Source organism: Mesoplodon mirus (genome assembly GCF_964341445.2).
Source record: "Mesoplodon mirus genome assembly, chromosome: 15".
Lineage (NCBI taxonomy): Eukaryota > Metazoa > Chordata > Mammalia > Artiodactyla > Ziphiidae > Mesoplodon > Mesoplodon mirus.
The window spans coordinates 47,964,460-47,990,331 of record NC_138991.1 but is presented as its reverse complement, the minus strand read 5'-3'; the positions used below and the strand labels follow the sequence as shown (position 1 = coordinate 47,990,331).

General features: G+C 47.9%; 2 protein-coding genes across 4 annotated transcripts in view; both read right to left on the bottom strand.

Moving 5' to 3' along the window:
- GGA2 (golgi associated, gamma adaptin ear containing, ARF binding protein 2) overlaps window positions 1-24,120 on the bottom strand; it is a 30,931-nt gene extending 6,811 nt beyond the window's left edge. For 2 of the 3 annotated variants that reach the window (XM_082643932.1, XM_082643933.1), the window contains exons 1-13: window positions 23,930-24,120; window positions 14,687-14,771; window positions 13,809-13,884; window positions 12,826-12,924; window positions 9,786-9,909; window positions 8,460-8,563; window positions 6,898-6,978; window positions 6,222-6,359; window positions 5,044-5,125; window positions 2,469-2,594; window positions 1,581-1,703; window positions 1,257-1,285; window positions 730-863 (exon numbers count right to left, since the gene is read on the bottom strand). In XM_082643932.1, coding sequence (XP_082500058.1) covers window positions 730-863; window positions 1,257-1,285; window positions 1,581-1,703; window positions 2,469-2,594; window positions 5,044-5,125; window positions 6,222-6,359; window positions 6,898-6,978; window positions 8,460-8,563; window positions 9,786-9,909; window positions 12,826-12,924; window positions 13,809-13,884; window positions 14,687-14,771; window positions 23,930-24,035 — 1,307 coding nt within the window. In that variant the 5' untranslated portion in view covers window positions 24,036-24,120. Of the gene's footprint in view, window positions 1-729; window positions 864-1,256; window positions 1,286-1,580; window positions 1,704-2,468; window positions 2,595-5,043; window positions 5,126-6,221; window positions 6,360-6,897; window positions 6,979-8,459; window positions 8,564-9,785; window positions 9,910-12,825; window positions 12,925-13,808; window positions 13,885-14,686; window positions 14,772-23,352; window positions 23,372-23,929 lie in introns of those variants that run through there. The other variant, XM_082643934.1, reaches the window with a different exon arrangement.
- On the bottom strand, window positions 20,785-21,272 carry LOC309816524 (transcription and mRNA export factor ENY2-like). Its single transcript, XM_082644122.1, has one exon. It carries the CDS (start codon window positions 21,162-21,164, stop codon window positions 20,916-20,918), a length of 249 nt encoding a protein of 82 aa, XP_082500248.1. The 5' UTR covers window positions 21,165-21,272; the 3' UTR covers window positions 20,785-20,915.
- Window positions 24,121-25,872: the final 1,752 nt, after the last annotated feature.

Below are 25,872 nucleotides of genomic sequence, written 5' to 3'. Positions count from 1 at the left end.
GAAGGCAAAGTGTTCCAGCCTTGCCAGAGGCAAAGGGACAGGATCTATGAAAAATGTTTATACTCATACCTAAGAGCACCTCTACTTTTATAAATCTGTACTATAGAAACACTGCAGGTTCCTCCAACCTGGAAGCTATGTAAATATCCACAAGAGGGAAATGATTAAATATATATATTACATGCATATGAATTATTATTCAACTATTAGAATGAGGCAAGTTTACATAAAGTGATGGAAATGTATCCAAGATGTGTGATATAAAAACCACAGTGGAGTAGTTTGTAAATTATAATCTCATTTGTGTAAACATAAGCCACAGTAACACATTACTACATGTGTAGAAAAAAAGCAAAGAAGGACCATTCAACACTGTCTTTATAGAGAGTGACATTTGGGACTTTCTATATTATCTATTTCTCTAGTAATCAAACTTTGCTTCAAATTACACTGAAATAGGGGGAAAAAAAAAACAACCTATAAAGACAAAAACGATCATCATCATCTACTGCTGTTGCTCCTTAAACGGCGTTTTGGAGGTCCTGGCCAAACGTGTACTTTCCTGACTTAGGATGCGGAATAAAAGGAGCAGCACACACTGAACTCCGACAGAAAGGAAGCAGCCCTTCAGGGAGAGCAGCATCCCTGGGCCCCGCTGCCTGGCCTCGCGCAGTGAGCGAGCACTGCACCAGGAACCACTCTTCTACGCTCCTTGCCCACAAGACTCACAGAGGTCCTGGAGACGGCTGTGGGGAGAGGAGATCCAGCAAGTTCTTTTCTGCAGAAGGGCTCTGAACACCACCACCCGGCAGTGTGCTGGTGGCAGGGTTCCTCTTTTCCTGACCGCAATTCTGACTCGCAACCTGTCAGACCAGGAATGACTAAAGTAAGGCCAGAGCATGGGTGACTATGAGCCATGGTAACATCGTAGCACAGCTCTCCTGACCCCAAAGCCCAGGCTTACTACATTTCCTGGGGCAGGTGGAGAAAGGTCAAGAGGACATGACTCCTCAGCAGACCCTTAGTAAGCAGGAGCCTGGATACAACAGAAAAGGGTAGGGAACAAGGAGAGCAAAATCCCTCCAGGGGTTCAAGCCAGACAGCAGAGGTGAGGAAGAGGCTTTGGACCTCTGAGTCCACAGTGCCACCAGGCTATGCTGTAGCCCTCCCCCCTCCCCCAGGCAGTGCTGCCCTCATGAAGGTAGGTTTGAGGGACTTCCCCTCTCCTCTCCGGTCCCTAGGAAGAGCTTCCTTACCTTTTTGGTAACTGGGCCATCACTGATCCCTGTAAAGAAAGAACAGAGTGAGATGCACATCAGTAGCTCTACCTGATATGAATTGGAGACTGATACCATCATCCTTTCTAGAACACTTAGAAAGCCTAGACAAAACAAATTACCCAAAGTCATTCAACTCATTCATGGCAAATCTGAAACTGAGTACAAGGAGGACCTCTCTGAACTTCCCGGTATACCCAATTCCCTCCAAAACCAGGCACACTCTCGCCAGGGGGAATGGGCTTACTCTCTCCCTGGGAATCAGGACCATTCTGTGCCTGCTGCCCCTAAACACACCCTCACCTAAGGCTGCCAGGTCCTGATGCAGTAAAGATGGCGCCACAGTCCCAGCCTGCTCGGATCCACGGTCCACCTCCAAGTCAATCAGGGGGCAGTTCTTCATGCAGCCTGTTGGATTCTGAAAGACTAGAAAACAGACAGTTAGGAAAATAAGTCAGGCAGAATAAGAGCAAAGTCTCCACTTAAAGGCTATCAGTTTCCCTCAGGCCTCCTCCCAATCAAAAGACATCACATCACCCCATCCTTAAGCACACCCCAGATGAACCTTCCACCTCAGCTGACTGGCTTGACTTACAGCCTTGAGTGGCATATGAAATACGAGGTAACCAGAGGAACTGCCTTCCCACCCCAGTAAACACAGAATCCTCTAATGGTCCATTCAACCTGGACAGTAGCAGAGCTGACTGCTCCAGGTCAGAGGCCTGTGAGGTTCTGACCACAGTGAATCAGAATCATCTTGAGTGCTTGATAAAAATGCGGGTCCCAGCTCTAAGTAGTCTTGATTCAGAAGGTCCAAGAATCTGCATTTTAACCAGTACTCCAGATGATTCCGATTTAGCTAGCCTGGCACTAGGAACCACCTGAAGAAGGTCATATTTTTTTTGGTGTGAGATCCCATAAGTAAGCACTCATGAGAGGTGCAATCCAAACCTGGGCACGGTATAGCCACCGCTTCTGTTTACAGCCAAAGCTAGTTCCAGCCTAGCAGTCAACCCGTGATGGCACGTGGGGCAGAGGCTGGCTATATAAAACCAGTTCTCAAGGGAAAGGGAAAAGAGGACATGCTCTCTCATTTCTATACCATAACCCAGAGCATGCAGGGATCCATTTCTTTCCCGGTGTTTGCAGGCTGCCCCACGGCAGAGGGTGGGAGAAGCTCTCTGCACATACCTCTGGAAACAGGTATGTCTCCCAAAGAGCTGGCCACTGTGTTCCCAAAGGTGACACGGCCCTCCATCACCTGTTTGTACAGCAGAACTCCCTGGGTGAGGAGGTCATTTGCCTGGAGAACCTCCGCTGAAGAATGAGAGAAAAATCAGAATCCCCTGGTTTAGCTACCAACAATCTCAGTCTTTTTTAAGCCACTCCACAAAGCAGCTGTCTACCAGGTTCAGTATATTCACGCCTCCTGCCCCCAGATCATGAGATCAGTCCCCTGGCACACACAGTCACTCAATCCCTGAACCTCCACACTTTCTTCACAGGATGTAGGAGGAACCAAATTTTTTCACTTTCTTTCTCTGTACTGTCCAATATGATGGCCAACACTTGAAATATGGGTCTTTCAACTGAGGAACTAAAACTTTAATTTTAATTCAAAACTTAAAGCTATTTTGTCAATGTGGATGCAAATATTAAAAGAAATTTTTGGTACTTTATTCAGTTATTGGGAAGCATGTAGGAAACAAGTTGGAACACGAATCTACTTTTTCACCTGTAAATTTTATAAAACCTAAGTACAGATCAAGTATTCCTGATGAAAATCTGACATCCAAATTGAAACATCCTGTAAGTATAAAATATGCAGTGGATTTCAAAAATGTCAAGAGTATCTCATGATCTGGTTTACCTACAAGAAAGCCTCTCCTAGGAGAGAGACAGGACAGCAACAGGGCCAGGGGCTATGTATAACACTGCAGGCCATGGTACTCCGAGAGCACCGCAAGAGCAACCAACTCTTCATTTCCTGTCAACTTTTAAACTGGATGGAAGTTGTGAACTAACACGAGGTCGAATTCACCTGGCAAAGTGTTTTATTTGGCATGTGCAAGGTGATGAAAATTTAAATTTTGTGACCTCTGACTTCATTGCAACCAGAGGAAATAACGGGTTTAGACAATAATTACATCACAAAAAACCCAGAAAACCAGATACCATGGGCCTCTTCACATCACCTGTGAAGCATTCTTGCTCCCCGGCACACGCCCCGCCATTTGAACCTGAATCTGAACAAGCCTCCTGATCCAATTTATAAGAAAGCAGGAATTTCAGAAATATCAGGAACAGAGAAACATTAAATACCGTGGGAGATGCCATCAGAAAATTGAGACCAAGAGAAACTCTGCAAGTCAAAGGACATGTTTTTCATGCATGAAGTAAAAAAGAACAGGGGCTATCCATTAAACGGGACTTAAATATCAACCAATTACAAAGTGTGGTTTTTCTTTTTGATACTGATTTATAACAAACTTAAAAAAAAGAAAGAGGGTCAGCAAGGAATGATTAGAGGGAAAAATGCTCAGGAAAATCTGAACACTGACTGGTTACTTTGAAATGTTTGGAATTTGCTTAAAAATAGAATTGGGAGGACATCTCCCGTGGCCCAGAGGTTAAGACTCCGCGCTTCCACTGCAGGGGGCACGGGATTCGGGGAACTAAGATCCTATAAAAATAAGTAAGTAAGTAAAGTAAATAAATAAAAGTAAATGCATAGACAGTCATCGAACAGACATCTAATAAGGTGCCAGATCTTATTAAAATAAAAAGAAAATAGAATTGGGGATGTAGGGAGGAGGAGGGAGGGAGAAAGCAGTACAGATAAAACAAGATCAAAAGACTGGCCATGAGTTGGTAATTATTAACAAAAGGTGAAGAGTACATGGGGATAGAATAAATCCCTTTTACGTGTTTTGAGATTTTCCATAAAATAAAATAGTTTTAAACGTTTCAATACCTGTGTTCAGGATTACAGTTCTCCCCTGTGCCTTCCACTTGGTATCCCCACTTAGACTCCCCACCCAGCCCCTGAAGGCACTTTGGGTGTGAAACCTTCCAAGGAGCCCCTCACAGCTGTTTCTCAGACCTCTGAGAACGTTCAGCCTTTCTTCAAGCCTTCAATTGTAGCTGCTCTTTTTTCTATCCCCTTCACACCCAATCTACATGGTAAATTTCCACCCTTTTCTATGCTTTCAGACTTGCAGCTCATTTCTTGCTCAAACCTAGATTCCTCTGGAAATTAGAAGAATCAACTCAGGCCACGCCCCCCCCAAGCCCAACCACCATAACACCCAGGGGCCACCGTCTTGTTTTTGCGTCAGCAGCACGGCAGGAAGCCCCAAGTCTGTCCTGCACTCTTGGGTGCTGCCTATGCCTAAAGAATAAGACTGTATCAAGGGACTTCCCTGGTGGTGCAGTGGTTAAGAATCTGCCCGCCAATGCAGGGGACACAGGTTCAATCCCTGGTCTGGGAAGATCCCACATGCTGCGGAGCAACTAAACCTGTGCGCCACCTACTATTTATTGAGCCTGCGCTCTAGAGCCCGCAAGCCACAACTACTGAAGCCCACACGCCTAGAGCCTGTGCTCCACAACAAGAGAAGCCACCACAATGAGAAGCCTGAGCAACACAACGAAGAGTAGCCCCTGCTCGCCCCAAATGGAGAAAGCCCGCACACAGCAACAAAGACCTAACGCAGCCAAAAATAAATATAATTTTTTTTTTAATTAAAGAAAAAAAAGATCATACCGAGCGCATCGTCATCATCGGTGGTATCGCTTGCCAGCCGGAACAGGGTGGGCCGCAGCTTTTCACACCTCTCATACACGACCTACAAAACAGAGCTTGTTATATAAATTCTCAGTAAGTGTGTTATAAAAAAAAGAAAGATCTCAAGATGTGTAAATGTAAAGAAATGGGAAATCTCTACACTGCTGTCAGAAATACAAAATGATACAAACACTCTGGAAAATAGTTTGGCAGTTTCTTAAAGAGTTAACTATACATGTAGCGTATGACCTAGCAATCCCACACCGAGGCATTTACCCAAGAGAAAGGAAAGTGTATGTTCACACAAAATCCTGTATACAACTGTTTACAGCAAGTTAATTAATAATCACCCAGAGCTGGAAACAACCCAAATATCCATCAACAGATGAATGGATATACATATTGTGGTATATGCATACAACGGAGTACCACTCAGCAGTAAAAAGGAATAAACTACTGGGACCTCCCTGGCGGTCCAGTGGTTAAGACTCCACCCTCCCCAGCATAGCACAGGAAGATCAGCTCGGTGCTTTGTGACTACCTAGATGGGTGGGATAGGGAGAGTGGGAGAGAGATGCAAGAGGGAGGGGATATGGGGATATATGTATACATATAGCTGACTCCCTTTGTTATATAGCAGAAACTAACACACCATTGTAAAGCAATTATATTCTGATAAAAATGTTAAAAATGATAATAATAATAATGAACACTGCTTTGCAATCAAAAAAAAGACTCCACACTCCCAAAGCAGGGGCCATGGGTTTGATCCCCAATGAGGGAACTGAGACCCCACATGCCAAGCAGTGCAGCCAAAAAAAAAAAAAAAAAAAAAAAAAAAGAATGGGTCTCAGGTCTCAAATAATAACTCCAAGGGGGAGAAGAGAAGCCAGACCAAGAAAAAAAAAAAAGTGTAATACTGTATCATTCCATTTATATAAGAGTCTAGGAAATATATACTAATCAGAACAGAAAACAAATCAGTGGTTGCCTGGGGATGGGGAGAGAGGCAGGAACAGAAGGGAAGGGAACGAGGAAGTTGGGGATGGGTGAGGGACATAAATTTTGATTGTATGATGACTTCTTGAAATACATGTGTATTCCTAGTATGTCAGTGATACTCAGTCCCACCTGAAATTTAGTTTTAAAAAGAGTACCTGCAAGGCTGCCTGGTCTGGCGGGGCCTGCCCGGGCCTGCGGTACATGCTCAGCATTTCCTGCAGCACCTTCACGTGGCTCCGTACCTCCTCCACAGCACTGACTCTCTTGGACACCTTTTCTGATTTTTCTTGTTCCTTTTGGGAGACAGAGGATGAAGTGAGGGAGCAGAAGCTCTGAAGAAAGCCTGAACAAGCGCCGGGAAAGGGGCGCTGCACTGTGGAGAGCTCAGGGAAGCCACCAAAACACAGAGTGAATGGAGTGTTCACTCAGCGGGTAGAGAAGATGCTCAAGGCCTGGAATTCCTGGGACAGACAATGCAGTTTGGGGAGCTAGGACTACTCCTTTGCACCATCAGCCTTAATCCCTCTGGAAAAGAAATTCCCAAACCTGGATTCTATCCACACCAATACCGGTCACTGGGACGGAAACTGGTGTCTGTGAAATGCTTTGAGTTCCTAGACAGAAGTACTTGAGAAACACACAGCAGTTTCTGCTCCCAGTCACCACCTCACTGCCCTTCAGGGAGCCCACAGCTGTTCCCCGGTTCACGGCTAGGTGGCCATCCCTTCTCCCAGACAACTGTGTACCCACACCCTCAAGCACACACACACATACACACTGTCCAGCCCCTGTCAAATGCTGCTTCTGCAGAACCCCCTGGAAAATGCCCACCTCCTTGACCAAATTCTTGATCAGCCGGTTTGCAGCCTGAAGATCCTCAGGATGGTTGCTCTTCAGAAGCCTTGTCAGAAGCTGGAGAGGGAACAAGACTAGGTGAAACCAATTCCCTCTGTGTCAAACGGCCCAGACTGATAGCGCCAGCAATAGCGGAATCAGCTCTAACAGCAGCTCGCACATTTTACACGCGTTGCCTCACCAAATCCTCACAACGACACGGCAACGGAAGGATTACGACCGTCCCCACAGACCACTGGTTTTTCCACGGGGTAGGGAGGTGGATGTCCCCAGGGAACCTCTGGCAAAGTCCGCAGACATTTTCGGTTGTCACAACTGGGGGGTACTCCTGGCATCTAGCGGGTAGAGGGATACTGTACACACTCTATCCTACAGTGCCTAACGACCTCCACCAAGAAAGTTAACTGGCCCAAAATGTCAACAGTGCCAAGGCTGTCTTGGACCGCATACTATGATGTGACAGACCTTGGCGATCTTGTCCACCTTATTCCCAATAGGTATAGGAGTCACTCACTCTTTGTTGGATGGATGGCAGGACAGGTGGAGATACTGAGTGCCAAAGAGTCTAAGCAGCTGACACAAGACTATCTTTCTCGGAAGTCCATGCCGCACCTCCTCCCCTGTTCCGCCCACCCTCTGCGATGGTGAAGCACCCGTAGGAGAGGAGGCCAGAGGGAAAGCCACCCAGAACCCAGCACAGCCCTGCTCATTCTGCCCACAGTGAGCACCTAGATCCAAGGGAAGAGTACAGCTGACAGTTGCAGTTGGAAGGCAGAGGGTACCAGAGGAGACCCATCCTCGGACTGGAGTCTTCCTGGTTCTACACTCACCAGACCTTGTGAGGGACCGAGAACACTAATGACCAAAAGCACTGCCACCTTTCAGGGGCACCCTGGAGTCATCCCTGGGTCTTGGCCTAGGTTTGGACCACCTTGCTTTTCCCTTCCCTCTCCTTACTGATGTCTGAGGAGCAACAATTCTGGGAGACAGTAATGGAAGGAAAATGGGTGAGCTCACGCTTACTGACATGAAAAAGATCTGAGCCAACATACAACCAATTCTTTACTGCCCACTCTCCTCCCCTGACACCACACCCTGGATATGACCGACCACCCACATTACCCACTAGGGTTATCCTTTCGTACCTTCTTTCCCTCAGGAACACTGAACAGATAAAGTGAAAGATATAAAGAACAGGACACTTATTATTTGGCCTATCCACAAAGAAAACATCCAGACCTTCAACTACCTCTCTCTGCTCCACAGGGAACTCAAAAGCCACCTCCCCACACTCTCCCACACTTTGGTTCGGGATCAGGGGACATGGCAGGAGAGTCCCTAAAAGAAGGGATCTGTGGGGGTGGGATGAATTGGGAGATTGGAATTGAGATATATACACTAATATGTATAAAATGGACAACAAATAAGAACCTGCTGTATAAAAAGGTAAATAAAATAAAATTCAAAAATTAAAAAAAAAAAGAAGGGGTCTGGTCAGACTCCAGGTAGGCCACCAAGGTCAGGGAGAAGCTCCTTACCTTTGACTTTTCTTCATCGGCATCAAAGATGGAGCTCTTGGGCCAGGGAGAAGGTGGGGGCAAGATTTTATCCACTGGTAGTTTAGGGTCTTGCTTTATGATTCCTAAAACATGCAATTCATGAATATACGGATATAGGTACCCGTTGACTTCAGCAGGATCCAGTATAAAGCCCAGAAACTCCTGGTTCCTGATGTCCCACCAGGAAAACACTGTCAACAACCTTACAGAGATACACCCAGGGTATGATCAAGGCTCTGCATCCTCCCTTGGGAGGATCCATGGAACCAGTACAAAGTTGGGGAGGTCAGAGTCAACTAAATCAGAGCAGAACCGGACCGTAAGGCTAGTGGTCAACGGGCTTTACACTATACTAATACTGATCATTTTATGCAGGTATACAACCTCCCAGAGCCCAGAAATTAGTGTAGAATCCCCAATACTCCTAAAAATGTTAAGTGAGTGCATGCGACAGGGAGAAAAACAGTCCATCCTGAATCCAGGTTCCTCCCACAGAGCCCAAGAGAAAAGGAACATGGACTCCCAGCTTCTACACAGGACACACTCTGGGGCTCACAACACGAGAGGAATAGGCTCATTCTCCAAAGGCCTCACAAAAAGAGAATGGGAAAGGCCTGATGGCCCACTGAAATCCTTCTCTCCCGACAGAAAAGCCTCACACTGCTGGGGGAAGGACACCAAACCTGTTGTCCTTAGAACAGTGGTGAAAACCTACTGCAGCTGGAAAAAAAAGAAAAGAAAAGCCTGTGCCCCTGGGGGAGGGGCAGCAACGCGTCCCGGCCCAGACCCGAGTCGGGATGGGACAGGATCACAAACAGGTCCCACCAAGACCAGGGACACATGCCTGCCTGAGACTGAGGCTTACCCACAGCAGAACCAGCACCAGGCTACAGGCACTGAGGAACAAGTAGTAAGGGTCTACTGTCCGGAAGGGCGATGGAATAAGACCCCCTCTGAGGTGCAGAGCAAGAGGAAGACCCAAAGCTGAGAGTAGAACAGATACTGAGAGAAACTCTCTAGCAAGTCAGCCTCCACCCTCAACACAAGCTAACACTAGAGGAATCTGGAACCTGGCACAGTGAGGCTAACTACAGCAACAACCATCTCAAACCTAGCTCAACTCCTGTCAACCGGAAGGAACGGTCTGCCCATTTCCAGGGATCAAAATTACTGCGTCAGCCTCTATTGTTTTATCTACTGGACACAAGATCTCCAGCTTTCACCCAAACTGACAAAGCGTACAAAAAACCAAGAAGGAACAACTACCATGAAAAGGGAATGCAACATAAGTAATGGTAGTGAGACCTTGTTTCTTCAGCATCTGGTAAGCATCTCGGATCTTGATGTCTTCTGGAAACCAGACTGTCCAACTGAAGAGTATTTCAATGACTCTTCCTTTAACTTTTTCTGTGGTCCAGGAGCCTAGGTACTGAAAAAGGAAAGGGAATTACAGAGCTGGAAGGGACCTGGTGAGACAGGAGGGAAGGCGGCAGGACATAACCTTTAGAGAATGACACAGCTGTTGAGAATACGACATAAACTGGTTAGAACGGACTAGGCCCAAGATGACCTAAGATTTGACTTCCAGTAGACCTTGAGCTTCAGTATACGCTCATTGTAATACATTAGCTAAACGACACACCCACAGGTGCCATGACCGTTCAGAGGCTGACCATAAAAGGCCAGAAAGTGAGTGGTGGCCCAATTCCTGGAAATCTCTGCCCCTTCCCCAAAACAGCTGGAATAATCCTCCCACTCGTTAGCCTATGAAATCACCCAACCCATAAAAACTAACCACCCCGTATTTCAGGACTGCTCTCACATTTTGAGACATTCTACCTTTGGAATGTATATCTCTCTAAATAAATCTGTTTTCCCACTTAGTTCTCGGGGCAGAGCCGCCTTGCCTGCGCACTTGTATCCCTCACAGGCGTCCTATATTAATAAATCTACTTCTTGCCTATCACTTTGCCTCTTGCTGAACTCCTTCTGTGCTGAGACATAATGAACCTGAGCTTCAGTAAGTCCTGACACCAGGTGATTGACTTTAATTAAAAGACAGTGGGTTTGGGACTTCCCTGGTGGCGCAGTGGTTGAGAATCCACCTGCCAATGCAGGGGACACGGGTTCGAGCCCTGGTCCGGGAAGATCCCACATGCCGCGGAGCAACTAATCCCGTGTGCCACAACTACTGAGCCTGTGCTCGGGAGCCTGCAAGCCACAATTACTGAGTCCACGTGCCACAACTACTGGAGCCCGCACACCTAGAGCCCATGCTCTACAACAGGAGAAGCCACCACAATGAGAAGACCGCACACCGCAACCAAGAGTAGCCCCCGCTGGCCACAACTAGAGAAAGCTGGTGCGCAACAGCAAAGACCCAATGCAGCTGAAAATAAACTAATTAACTAATAATAATGATAAAAAAAAAGACAGTGGGTTTGAGTCCCAGCCCGTGGGTTCAAGTCCCAATCTGAGTTTTGGCTGGGTTCAAATCCCATCTTAGCTGTGCAGTTTCATTAGTAGACTGCCCAGCCCACACTATCACTAAAGAGATGGCTGCTGAGGCCCAGAGAAGCGAGCTGCCCAAGGCTGGTAGAGAGTTGAGGCACAGCTAGAAGACAAATTATCTGGCACCCATTTCCAGGGCTCTTTCTGGGTTTCAAAAAATCAACCTATAAAGCCACTAAAATTAAATCCTACCATATATTGGCCTAGGTTAGAGCCACTGGAGACACTCCTTATTTGACTGTGGCAAGTCTAGAATAAAAATGTATTTGGCATGAAAATAAGGTAAAGTGAAAGGAACTGCTGAAACTCAAATGTTTTGAATCATTATAAAAGATCCACTTAAAATTAAATAAAAGGGGGCTTCCCTGGTGGCGCAGTGGTTGAGAGTCCGCCTGCCGATGCAGGGGACACGGGTTCGTGCCCCGGTCCAGGAAGATCCCACATGCCGCGGAGCGGCTGGGCCCGTGAGCCATGGTCGCTGAGCCTGCGCGTCCGGAGCCTGTGCTCCACAACGGGAGAGGCCACAACAGTGAGAGGCCCACGTACCACAAAAAATAAAAAAAATAAAAAATTAAAGGATTATGGAAATAAAATATATATATATATATATATATATATATATATATATATATATATATATATATATATATATATATTTGACCCTTGTCCACAGATCCTCCTGGCACAGAATTTCAAAGACCCTTGGAATTTCCTAAGTGAGAGGAACGTCTTTTGTTATTTACAATGAGCCCCCATGGACCATACCTGAGTTTCTGCTAAACACTCCTGGTGGGCACTTAGTTTCAAGGGAGGGATTGACCACATGATTAGAGGGTTGGAAGTTTCAGCCCTACCCTGACCTCCCCAAGAGGAGAGGGAGGCTGGAGACTGAGTTCAATAACATGGCCAGTGGTTAAATCAACCATGCCCACATAATTCCAGATAAAAACTCCGAAACAACCAGGTCCAGAGAGCCTTCTGGTTGAACACATGGATGTGCTGGGAGGGTGGTATGCTCAGGTTCCACGGGAGAGGGCATGGAAGCACTGCAACCCCTTCACCCCCAAGATGTTGGCCTATGTATCTCTTGCATTTACATCCTTTACAGTAAAAGAATATTAGTAAGTATAGTGCTTTCCTGTGTTCTGTGAATCTTTCTAGTGAATTATGGAACCTGGCAAAGGGGGTCAGAGGAAGCTCTGAACTTGTAGTTGGTCGAGCAGAAGTGCAAGTAGCTTGGGCATCCCCGAGACTTATGACTGGTGTCTGAAGTAGGTGTAGTCTAGGTAGGACTGAGCTCTTAACCTGTAGGGTCTGTCCTAACTTTGAGTACTTATTTTCAGAAATGAATTAAACCACAGGACACCCAGTTGGTATCAGAATTGCTGGGAAGCAGCAAAGGAAGGTTCCACCAATGTTAGTTACCCGAGAATGGTGTCGCTAAGACAGTTACCAGGAGGAAAGCTACAGAAGACAAGGAAAGAAGGAAACTTAGAGCTACACCCGACATGTCTTGCTATCTCTACCAGGAAGCCTGTGCCCACCAGCTAGGCCCCTCTGTGCTCGCCCCTCTAAGGCCACCTGTCTACAAGGCCATTTTTAAAGGGAGAATTTGAAAATGCTAACAGTCAAAGGGTGGGGATCAGCTGATGACCATGACCATCATCCTACACCTTGGAGAGGAAAGCTTTCACCTCTCAGCTCTCACAAACCTGGGACAGGCTGGCAGGTTCTATCCATGGGCAGGTCCACCTCTGGACCAAGAAGGGTGACAGGAGTTTGAAAGCTGGGGGGCATGCAGAACAGTGAGCAAAGCCAAGCCCAGGGTACTCACCTTTGGGGACAACACTTTGATGAGCTCGTTCAGGAAGCGGAACTTGGCCACCTCATTGTGGAACTTCTCCCCACAGTGGTTCACACACACCTCCAGCACCTGCGCAGACACAGGACCCCCATGAGAAGGGGAAACCATTGGCTCCAGGGCTCATTTCAAACCCGGTAAGTATTTGCTGAAATCATGGCTCAAGACTGAGGACACTAAAGTTTGGGAGAAAGGGTGACACTTTTAGATTAAGAAAAAAAAGCACCTGTTTGCTCTTGTTGTAACTGACAGGTTTGTGCCCAGGAAACAGCTCAGTGGGGTACCCTGAGGTCACCCCACCTTTTAAGGAGACCCTTTGGGCAGGTGAAACCAGTCAGAGAATCACTTCCTTCTTTCTCCTTAGAGGCAGAAAGTGGACATGGAATACCCAAGAACTGTTAAACTACGGGTTACCTGCTGGCACTTGAGTGACAAATTGGGCCTGTAAATGTTTTCTTTGGTCCACAATCTTGTTCACCATTTCAAATCAGTCACCAATATTGAAAAATTCAGAGAATTCATATATTTAAAAATCTAGATTTCCAGTTTCTCTTAAACAGGAAGTCCTAGCAACACTGGGCCCAAACTCACGCCTGACAACAGCCAGCGGGTCCTGCACTGTAGCTGCCCTCTTTAGACTGGGCATGGGCTCTCCAGTTCTTTGGTCCCCACCCAGCAGCTCATTCACTTATGTTACCAATCTGGCCCTGTGGGACTTGACCTTGCCAGCCCTGGTCTAAAAAGGGCAAAAAGAAATAAAGCCTCCCTTTCCTTCTCGCAAAGCGGGCTCAGTACTACTCTCCAGAAACAGATCTAGGGTGGGGCAATCTGGGCCCAGAACTCCCTCCAGCCTGCTTTCTCAAGGCCAGTGAAGGTGAACCCCTCAGAGCCTCTTCCTCACAGAAAGGCTAGCCTCAGGACAGGAGAGCTTAGGCTAAGGGGCAAGCCGAACTCACCGTTAAGGCATAAAGAGCTTCTTTCTCTTGTGGAGACTGGATCTTGTGGGCCAGTAGCCAAGGTGCATGGGTTGAGCTACGGGAAAACAAAGACACCTGGACTCTGGGCGGAGAGGAACACACCAGTCTGGCTGAGCACACCTGGTAAAGTCCCCTCTCCTCCAGGAGCTCGGGTCCCAGAGCAGAGGTGGGATGTGACTGCACACGGCCAGGCACGAGCCCCTGAAGGCGGCTGACTCCCACCCACCCTTCTCATAGCTACACTTCCAGGGCACACCATCCTCTCCCCAGTCAACCCACAACTTCCAGACCTGTGAGTAACTTGGTCGTGAGCAGCACAGACCTTGTCTGTCATATGACAACTGCTCAGTTAACACTAGAGCGGAAAATGTGATCAACCTTCTTGCTCGTTTCAAAATGAACATTCAGCAACATGCAGATAAAACATCCGGATTACTGACTCATTTCTTAAGTTCCTATCCAGATACTTTAGAAACCAAATTCAACAAAATCTTACCCCTTTTTCCCCTGCTTTTTCTTAAGAAAGACTGCACTTAAATTATGGAGAACACACTGATCTTTCACATTGCTACGTACCCTAGGTACGTTCTATCCCTAACATTCAGAGATCTCCTCAGGAGTAGTGTTTCATAACACTATTTAAAATTTTTTAAATAACTGCCAGTTACAAACTGACTATTTGTTTTTTAGAAAACCACATGAATTTGCTATTTCTAGAAAAATAATGTACTCAGTAGATCATGGAGGGAGAAAAAAAGGAAACAACGATCTATGCTACGTAAAACAATCCTGCAAAACAAAGGCATGCACAGTCTGAGGTGCCCCCAAAGTCAAGCGTGTGTGTGAAGTCACCTTACCCATTGGGATCAGTGTTCACTTGGTCACAGAAATTCTGAATAGCTGACCAATCCTGTTCTGGCATGCTTGGGTCTGTGGCTTTATCTGTCAAGGAAATAAAAAATAAAATTAAAGTAGAATAAAGAGAAACAAACACCTCTCCACACCACTAGCCCCCCAAATATGACAACAGCCAAGGACTGGGACATCACCTCTAGGGGATCAGACCCAGTGAGCAGACAGCTGAAAGGGACAGGGGCCTGCACTGATCATCAGTGTCAGGCACAGTGTCTGGCCCATGATACGGCCTCAGTGACTGTTTGCTGACTGAATGAACAACTAAACTGGTTAACAAGCTACTGTCCTGAAAGGGGCTCCATTCCCAGTGCAGGGGATGGCCTATGTACACCTTCTTCATGCCCGTGTCAGGACTCCCCCACTCTGGCCCTGCAATGAGGACGGGCTTGGGCCAGCATCTGGGCATGGACCAGAACCTGTAAGCTTCTTAGCCATGTGACAGGAAGACTAGAACATACAATGTAGCCCTGAGCGGCTCCCACCATATCCTCAAAGCAACAGGCCTAAATCTGAGCCTCCATTTACTGAAATCTCCTGACCATCCTATGTAAGAAGCTTCTCCACACGTCAGTGGCTTATCCAGTCTGACGAGAGGACCTCCTTGCCTTCACTCCTCAAAATGCTATTTCTCTCTGCTACCATACACATGCCCAAGGAACCCAGATCTAGTCAGGCTAGGGTCTCCCCCATTGGAACATTCATATTCGGATGAAATCTGAGGACACGGAGCATGAAGAGCACCAGGGCACAGCCAGGAGCAGGAGATACCTGGAGAAAGAGGGACTGTCAGAAGGCCTAATGTTGAGACCATGCTCCACGGAAGGGAGGGGCAATCCTTGACTTCCTGGAATAAGGGGTTGTGTGTATCTTTCCTGGTAATTGATGGTAGCAGCTTCTTCCTCTCCTCCCACTGCTGCTGCCTAGAATCCCCGGCCAGCAACCCAACAAGGATGCCCATTCCACATGCCCTGCCCCCAGACTGAACCAGGCCACATTCTCACAAAGGAGTTGCTGAGACTGTCTTCGTCCTGCCCTTTCATAACATTTCCCTTACCCCCCACTGTCCAGCCTGTCCTGGCCTACCTGGCTCTCCAGTGAAATATCTTAGTGGTCCTGACAGAGAAGCTTTTTCAAGTTCTGCAAATAAGTAATTCTTATGATCGCATCTCTCACACTATTCTTCTTGCCTGAACGTCCGCTTCTCTCCTCTCAAAATCCTATCCATTCTTCAAGGCCACTCTGAATTTCTGTCTCCTCCCAAAAGCCTCCTCCCACTGCTCCAGCCCCTAGTAATTCTCCTCCCTTCTGATCACTTAAGACTACACAGTCATCCAGAGTTTAACTTTTCCAGACAGCAGTCACATTTATGTCATGCAGGAGTCATATGCCCCACAGCTCAACAATGAGATTCAGAGGGCAGGTGCTCAATCCCCCAACTTCCCACCCACCAACTCCATCCTAAGTGAAAAAAGACAACAAAGGAGAGCAAAGGAATTAGATGATCAATTCCCATATGCCCCTCACCTTTTTCCTCCTCAAAGCTCTTTCCCTAGGTTCCATCTCTCAAAATGCTGTTCACCTTTCGAGTCCCAATTCAAATGCCACTTCATAAAGACTTTCTTAATCTTTCTATCTCCCACCCCCACAAAACAGAAGCCAACCCTTTCTTCTCAGAAGGCCCACATCTTACCTGCTCTTTCAGGATGGGGATCTCCAGCTCCATCCCTTATTAGTTACATGTCCTTGGGCTCTCTGAGCCTCAGTTTCCTCAACTATAAAATAAGGAAAATAGTACCCTCCTCATGGGATAGCCATGAGATTTTTAAAAGATAGTGTCTAAAGTACTCAGTAGAGCAGCAAACATTAAGTAATCAATAAAAGACAGCTAATCTTATAATAGTCTCTGCCTTTTACTTCAGTATGTACACATGACTTATTACACTTAAAACTTCAAAAGTTTATTCAAAACGAAGGCAGAGGGACTTCCCTGATGGTCCAGTGGGTAAGACTCCATGCTCCCAATGCAGGGGGCCCAGGTTCGATCTCTGGTGGGGGAACTAGATCCCGCATGCATGCCACAACTAAGAAGTCTGCATGCCGCAACTAAAGATCCCACATGCCGCAACTAACACACACCAGAGCCTAAATAAATAAATATTTTTTAAAAAGTTGGTAGCAACATATTCAGTAAATGTTAAAAAAAAAAAAAAAAAAAACGAAGGCAGAAGCCATAGGTTTCCTATAGTGCTTAGTACAATGCCTTACCCATAGGCACAAAATAATTACTCATGAAATCAACTTAAGGCAGTGATTTCCAGAGAGTCTGATTAAGGAGATCTGACTCATCTAAGATAATTCTTTACCCTTTAAGCTTCATTAAGTTTCACTTCACTACAAGGTCAAGCTTGACACCTAAAAGGCATTCAGACCTCAACACTTGACTCTACACCCTAGTGGCAGAGAAGAGCAGGCAGGACCCCAATTCACCATGAAGAATCCAGCTCTCTCCCTCCTCCCCTACTGCCAGGTCACTAGTTTTTCCAAAGAAAGGAAGGAAAAAACCTCTATAAGGTTAAATAATGTTCTAAACCCCTAACCAAGGCAAAGCAGCAAAAAGATCCATAAAATGTAAGTTATTTTATTTGCTGTATCTTATATGATAAGGATTCCCTCAAGGTTCTTCGTAGCTCCCAAACAATAGCAGTAATAGTAATAGCTGCCCTCCCACCCCGCTTTGTTTTTGCTGTGGGTCAGACGTGATGCTGTTTTCCAAGCGTCCTTTCCTGTAAACCTCAGAACCACTGAAGTTGGTTCTATTACCTCACCACTGAAGAAACCTGCCCAGCCACAAAGCTAGAAAATGGCAAAAATTCAATCCCAGGTCTGCCCGATTCCAGGGCCCAAATGTTTCTCAGGGTTAAGTCTTCAGTTCCTTGGCAAAGGCAGGGCCTCTTCGGGGAACTAGCTTCTTTGACTTTCTTACCACTAAGTTATCAGCTCCCTAAGGCAGGAAGAAGGTCTGTCTCATTCACCTCCCCATCTCCAGCACCTAGAATAGTCATCAGCATGGATATCTACTAATGAATGAATGATTCATCTTTTACTATGCAGAGTCTGGCCAGTTGGCTGCACATATTGCTGACACCAGGAGATGGCTGTTCCAGTTCTGAAATAACTGGATCTCTGAACACCTAATTCCATCTTGCCAAGCTATTTCAGTGGCTTTGAGCAGCTCTAGAGAAAATGACCCCCAGAGGACCAGTAGCTCGGTCTGATCAGCCCACAGCAACCCTCCAGGTCTGTTTGACTCCAATTTGCCCCAAAGAGTGGCTAGGAGCCAGACAGGGCCTGGCCAGGTAAAAACTCAAAAAAACACTACTCTGGGACTTCCCTGGTGGCACAGTGGTTAAGACTCCACGCTCCCAATGCAGGGGGCCCAGGTTCCATCCCTGGTCAGGGAACTAGATCCCACATGCATGCCGCAGCTAAGAAGTCCGCATGCTGCAACAAAGTTCCCGCATGCTACAATGAAGATCCCGAGTGCTGCAACTAAGGAGCCCGTGAGCTGCAGATGAGACGCAGCGCAACCAAATAAAATTAATTAATTAAAAAAAAAAAAGGGGCTTCCCTGGTGGCGCAGTGGTTGAGAGTCCGCCTGCTGATGCAGGGGACACGGGTTCGTGCCCCAGTCCGGGAAGATCCCACATGCCGTGGAGCGGCTGGGCCCATGAGCCATGGCTGCTAAGCCTGCGCGTCTGGAGCCTGTGCTCCACAACGGGAGAGGCCACAACAGTGAGAGGCCCGCATACTGCAAAAAAAATAAATAAATAAAACAAAATAAAATTTAAAAAAAATTAAAAACAAAAAACAAAAAAAAACCCCTACTTTGCTTCACCTGACTATCACCGCCCCATCAAGAATGGCTATCACTGGCTTCCCTGGCAGTGCAGTGGTTAAGAATCCGCCTGCCAATGCAGGAGACACAGGTTCGAGCCTTGGTCCAGGAAGATCCCACATGCCGCGGAGCAACTAAGCCCGTGCACCACAACTACTGAAGCCCACACACCCTAGAGCCCGTGCTCCGCAACAAGAGAAGGCACTGCAATGAGAAGCCTGCGCACCGCAACAAAGAGTAGCCCCCCGTTCGCCGCAACTAGAGAAAGCCCACGTGCTGCAACGAAGACACAATGCAGCCAAAAATAAATAAATAAAATAAAATAAAAGCATTTATCTCATCCCAAATGCCTTTATCATTAAAAAGAATGGCTATCCTGGGCACCAAGGTGGTTTATTTAGCTGGCACTGGGGCAGGACAAATATAGGATTACTGCCATATATTTGCTTAATAAAAGCAACGTCTGTATGCATTTCAAGTCTGCTACAGTAGGGGTCCCCAACCTCCAGGTAGACCTTACTGGGCCTCAGCCTGTAAGGAACCAGGCCGCACAGCAGGAGGTGAGCAGTGGGCTGGAGAGCAAAGCCTTGTCTGCCACTCCCCCATCGCTGGCATTACCTCCTGAAGCATCCGCCCACCCCCAGCCCCCCTTTACTCCCCCATCCGTGGAAAAACCGTCTTCCACGAAACCAGTCCCTGGTGCCAAAAAGGTTGGGGACTGGGCTTCCCTGGTGGCGCAGTGGTTGGGAGCCCGCCTGCCAATGCAGGGGACACGGGTTCGTGCCCCGGTCCAGGAAGATCCCACATGCCGCGGAGCGGCTGGGCCCGTGAGCCATGGCTGCTGAGCCTGAGCGTCCGGAGCCTGTGCTCCACAACGGGAGAGGCCACAGCAGTGAGAGGCCCGCGTACCACACACCAAAAAAAAAAAAAAAAAAAAAAAAAGAGGTTGGGGACCGCTGTGCTACAGGGTGAGAGGTATTAAGAAAACAGCTGAGGGGGACTTCCCTGGTGGTCCAGTGGTTAAGACTCCAACTTCCACTGCAGGGGGCGTGCGTTCGATCCCTGGTCGGGGAACTAAGATCCTGCATGCCATGGAGTTCAGCACGGTGCACTCACCCCCAAAAAATTTAAAAAAAAAAAAAAAAAAGAAGAAGGAAAGAAAACAGCTGAGCCCTCCACCTGTGAACGAAATGATTCATCTTTTTTTGGCCATGCTGTGGGTTTGTGGGATCTTAGTTCCCCCACCAGGGATCGAACCCTGGCCACGGCAGTGAAAGCACTGAGTCCTAACCCCGGGATCATCAGGAAATTCCCGGAAATGGTTCATCTAACAGTGACTAATTCAAAAGTCAAATCATCTCACATCAGCTGCCACCCAACCACCAGGGTCATGACCCTGGCGCTAGAGCAGCCTGTGCTACTAAGGGGAGCCCTGAGGCTGTGGGGAGCACTCACCTTGAGAACACTTAGAACTCAACCCCGTAGCAGTGCTCACTGCATGGGGGAATCCTACAGGGGGTACACATCGACCCCTACATCCAGCAATCATTCAATTAAGCACACGCTGAAAGCCCAAGCAAGACCCGCCACAGGAATGACCTACGCTTGGGCTCCAAGATAACCCTTGAGAAGCTGCGAGAGTATAAATAGAGCCACTCCCATCCCCAAAGGAGGCATAAAAGCGAGGCCAGGAGACAGGACTTTTCACCTGGGAGTAGGTCCGAGGGGAAGAAGAGAGAGATTTACTGAGCAGCCTGCCTTAGCTTTACTTAAGCTACTGCTTCCTTGGCAGCGCTACCAGAGCCAGAGACCAGGAGGCCCCAGGGCTGCTGTTAATAGCACAAGACTCCCAGCAACCCGAAGTGTCCACTAACAAGGAACTGGTTAAACAGAGTATAGCACCCCATGGAATGGGGCACACGAGGCGTTTCATTAACAAGAATGGGGCAGCTCTAAATGCAGTCATGTGGGACGTGCCCAACAGAAACTAAGTGGGGTAAGAAAAGCTGCAAAATGCCCAGAAGCTGCTACTTGTTTTTTGGGTTTTTTTCATTCATGAGACGTTTATTAAGATAACACATTCAGGGGAAAAAAAATCAATACAATTGTATACATCATTACTGAAAACTGTATAGCATCATACAAAAAAGGATTTTATTTTGGGAAATCGATTCCTACTTTATGGCAAGTTTTACTTTCAGAAATAAAACCACAAGACAACACAATCTAATTCAATCTTAAAGGCTGGTGTGCTGAGCAAGGAATGTTCTTATTCTTTATAGGAGCTCCTTCTTTACACTGTCAGGTACCAGGGCTCTGCCTTTTGGTGTGACTTCAGCTACCAAGTCATCAACAGTAACGTGTTCTAGTCCTTTTTCTTTAATCACCTCTTTACAGTGTGCCTTCAACTGATCCTTCCAGCCACATTCAATTAAGTAGCTGTCAGCAACTCTGAGGCGTTCTCTTTCTCCAGTCTCTATTAACTTTTGGTTCACTGCTGCTCTCATCTGCGCATCTTTGTTCATCTTGCTAACCACGCTCTTCAGCTGCCTGGACCTAGACCCTCAGTAGCTTGGGCACCTAAGCACACAGTAAGCTAGCACACCTGTTACTTGTATTTTTAAAGCATGAACTTCTGCTGAAACAGCATCCTAGGTCTGACGTTTTTCTTTTCTTTTTCGGTAACACGACATGAGTTAGTTTTCTGCCACCCCCAACTAAGAAGACTAATGATAATAACAGCTAACACTCTGTGCCAGGCACTAAACTGAGTGCTTCACGTGTACTAACTCCTCTGATCCTCACAGCCCCGAGACGGACATGGTATTACATTCCGATCTCAGAGACACAGCTGCCTTGCCTGCTGAGGTAAGACCTGCCAGCGAGCTGAGCTCGGGGGTCCTCAGACAGCCCCAGAGTGACTTCCTTCTCCATCCAGTCCAGACTCACGGTGCTCTTCCTTCAACGACACTCCTGTCCTTGCCCCACCACCAGCCCCTCTACCCCTTGTCCTCCCACGTACCACCTCCACTGCGCCCCAGCCCCCCAAGAAGTCTGGTTTACACAGTTCACTTTCTCTGTCCTACGGAGGGGTGGGGGCGGGGAGGTGCAAATCGCACAACCACGAAGACTACAAGATACATTTCTGAAGTCCACTCCACACTCCAGAGCCCAAACTCAGAGGATCTCAGGCGGGGAGGGGAGAGGTGAGCCTGCCCTCTCTGCCAGGGCACATCTAGTAATGTCTGGAGGCATTTTTGGCTCTCGAGACTGGGGAGTGGGTGTGTGCTATTGGTCCAGGTTCTAGCCCTACCTGAACAACTGGAAGATCTCACAACTTTGGGACCACACTGGCTGGCCTAAAACAGCTGGCGCTTCAGGACCCCCTCCTTGAGCAGCCACGGTTCCCTTTTTCTCCCCCACCTGTGTCGGCCGCTAGCTGGCCTCTAACCCGGCCCACTTGATTTTGCAACTCCACTGCTTCCTGGTCAGCCACCTTCTGTCCCCATCATTTAACACTAAGGTAGCTCAGCAACCTTTTAGTCGCCAAATTCGAAGCTCCCCCTCCTCCTTCCTCCTCCTCCTCTATCTCTCAGCAGCAAAACCACCTACCAACCAACTACATCCACCTGCAGCTCCCCACCGTCCAAGCTTCCCCCTCCACGCCCAGCCTGTAGCCTCCGCCTTCTGTCTCCAGGCTGCTTTTCCCACCAGCTTCTTCCATGTTGAGATTCTCCATGCTCCATCTGCAAACCTCTGCTCTTCCTAATGGGCACAGCCTCCCTGGGCAAGCTCACTGCCAATGAACTGAAGGTCCCAAGTTGACCTCCAGCTCTTTTACCCTCTCTGGAGCCAACCAACTGCCCAGAGAGGTTCTCTTTGTGCCACAAGCACCTCAAACTCCACAAGTCAACAAGTGAGACATCTGTAACCAACCAGTTACCTGAGCCTGAAACCTGGGATCCATCCTACATGCCTCCTGGTCTCTTGCCTCTATTCTAATGCATCACGCCTGCTGATTGTACTAGCTAATTATTTCTACTCTCCATCCCAATACCTTTGTCCTATTTCACTCCCGACACACTACCAGAAGAGCTTTTCATCTACCCTCTCTGCCTGAACTCCCCAATCCCTAACCAATTCGTCTCTTCTCACGGCTGCAGGTGCTGCTTTTAACAAGTGTACTTGATCAGAGTCCCAGGCTGAAAACGCCAACATCCCCTCCCCTACTGCATCAGGGATAAACTGAACTCCTTTCTGCAACATACAAGACCCTTGAAGATCTCACCCCAATTAGCAGTGCAGCCTCTTTAGGCTTTGCACTCCTGCAGTAATGACCTCCTTCTTCCCAGAATGCTCCACACCCTCCTGTTCCCCCAGCTTTTGCACAAGCAGTTTCCTGCATCTGAAATGCTGTCGCCTCCATTGTCCACTCAAATGCTATGTCCCCTGAGACAATCCCCAGGTAAACAAACCCATCTCCCACCGCCGCACTTTAAAGCCGGCTCCCTCCCATTCTGCAGTTAATGTAACAAAGTGCTGTTAATTGTCGGCTTGTACCACCCGCTTAAAAATGTCTTTGTGAGCAAGGACCCCGTGTTACGCATCTCAGTACTCCCAGCACCCAGCAGAGCCCCATACAAGGAGCATATGCTTTATTCTCTTGGAAGTTCGAGTCCCCACCGGTAACGTAGGAACAAAAACGACTCTTACGACTACGTGAGTCTTCCAGGAGACAACACACATAAGAAACCCGGCCACAACCAACATGCACAAAAGGTGTAAAGGGCTTGTTTTGACATTAAAGTCGGCAGCCAGAGACAGCTCCTTCCCAGAGGATGGGTATGTTGCACAACTGAGGAAGTCGAAAGGTCCCCATCTGTAAAACGAGGTTAAAAACAGAAGCTGTCTCTTGGGGTCGTAATGAGGATTAACAGTGGCTGAAATGCTTTTCAGCACAGTGCTTGGCATAAAAGCAAAGCTCAATAAACCTTAGCCATTATGTTGTTAACAGTGTTTATGCACCGCGACTCGGGGAGGTTGGGAGGAGGAAAGGAAGCAGAGCGCCCAGCCTCGGGTCCGCAGCCCTGGCGGATTCCTGGGACTCCTCTCGGGGCCTCCCCGCGGCGATCCTCCCACCCGCGCCGGGCCCAGGCCCCCTCTCCGGGCGCCGGCCTCCCCGCGGCCACCTGTCCGGCCGCCGGCCTCAGAAGAAAGGCCCAGGGAGGCGGGAAGCCAGGCCTCACGTGGGGCGCTGGGCCCGCGCCGAGGGGCGGCCCTGGCTACTCACTGAGCCACAGCTCCAGCGCCGCCGCCGGCACCGGGGGCCCCTCGGCCGACTCGGCCCCCGCCGCGGCCCCGGCCCCCGCCGCCACCGCCGTCGCCGTCGCCGCCATAGGCCCAGCCCCGCAGCCGAGGCCGCGGCCGCCCCTGCCCTTCAACCGCCGGCGTCTGGCGTTTTCCTGGGCTGCCGACGCGGCAGGCGAGGGTCGGCACGTGATGGGACGGGGCCTGTGGTGCCTCGCCCACACACCAGGCCCCGCCTCCGCGCAGGCCCCGGGCCGGGGGCACCGCCTCCCCGACAGCCCTCCTCCACGCGCGGGTCGGGCTCGCGGACAGGTCTTCCAGACCCTCAACCAGGTCAAAGTTGGTCAAGCCGACCTCCCAAGGCCTGCCAGATGAGATAGAGGGCGCCCCGTTAAATTTGAGTCTCAGGTAACGAATTCTTCTAGCATTTTTATTCCGGACGGTCTTTCTGGACCATCACCTCCTTCCATACTTTGCTTTATTTTCTCCGTAACACATCACACCATGAGCGTACTAGATATTTACTTACCGTGTCAAAGGGTAATCCCCCCCCCAAAAAAGTCATGGTTCTCATGCATTGTAAAATGAACGCGTGTTAAATATTTTAACTCTAATTAAACGAGAGAACCAAGCGGATGTCATAATCCGTTCAAAAGGGAAGTCAGAAAAAGGGCAAGTTTATACAAAATAAACGAATGGTGGAACGGATGTGCAGGTGGACACAAAACTAGCTCAGAATTAATTGTCATTTTAAATTTTTATTTATTATTATTATTATTATTATTATTATTTTGGCCTTGCCATGGGGCTTGCGGGATCTTAGTTCCCCGACCAGGGAAGCACGGAGTCTTAACCACTGGACCGCCAGAGAATTCCCCAATTTGCATGTTTATAGGCAAGAATTATTTGCGTTGCTCTCAGTTATCTACAGCTAAGAGTGTAAGACATCTCTGAGGCAGTGAAAGAAAGGATAGGAACTGGAAAGGTGTGCTCTCTAGACAATGTGTAATTTTCCTTGGAAGCACACATTCTCTATACTCAATTACCTGCTTCACCCACTAATATAAGCAGGAATTTTGTACACTTTTATGTCCCCAATACCTAGGGTAGTGCCTGGCACACCAGTGCCAGTACATATTTGTTGAATGGCCAGATGAACAGTGGAAGCAGTAAGAGGTAGCTGCAGGATTTTAGGTCCCATCCCTACCCCAAATAAACACACGGTCTAAGTTTAAAAGTACATTTGCTGTGCTATTTCAGCTCCAAAATAAGTCCAGACACACATCTCCATCTGACAGATTGCTGCCTTCTATTTGGAAATTATCTGACTGAACTCCTCCCTGTGTGCCAGGTTCTTTTACAGTTGTTACCTGTCTTAGTAAACTTGGGCTGCTATAAAAAATACCAGACTGGTTGGCCTAAACAACAGACATTTATTTCTCACTGGAGTCTGGGAAGTCCAAGATCAAGGTGCTGCTGATGGGTTCCTGGTGACAGCCTGCTTCCAGGTTTGCAGAGGGCTGCTTTCTTGCTGTGTGTTCACAGGGTGGAGAGAGAGAGCGCTCTGATATCTTCCTCTTATTGGGGGACTAATCCCATCCTGAGGGCCCCACCCTCAGTACCACATCTAAACCTAATTACCTGCCACAGCCCTACCTCAAATACCATCACGTGGAGATAAGCACTTCAGCGTGTGATTTTGAATTTTAAGGGGACACATTCAGTCTGTAACATTATTCATGTTTGGGAAGTTCTGTATGAAATCAGTGAAAACAGCATTGTTTACAGCACGCCCTTCTGTGTTATCTGATTTTGGTTCCTTGGGAATTATTTTACCTCTCTGTAAACTGTAAATAACTGAAAGCAATGGAAAATTATTCTTGTCTATAGACATGCAAATGATTCTGTCCCAGGAAGACACAACCC

Coding starts and splice junctions, on each gene's coding strand:
- LOC309816524 (XM_082644122.1), bottom strand. CDS start 21,164: ATGAACAAAGATGCGCAGATGAGAGCAGCAGTGAACCAAAAGTTAATA.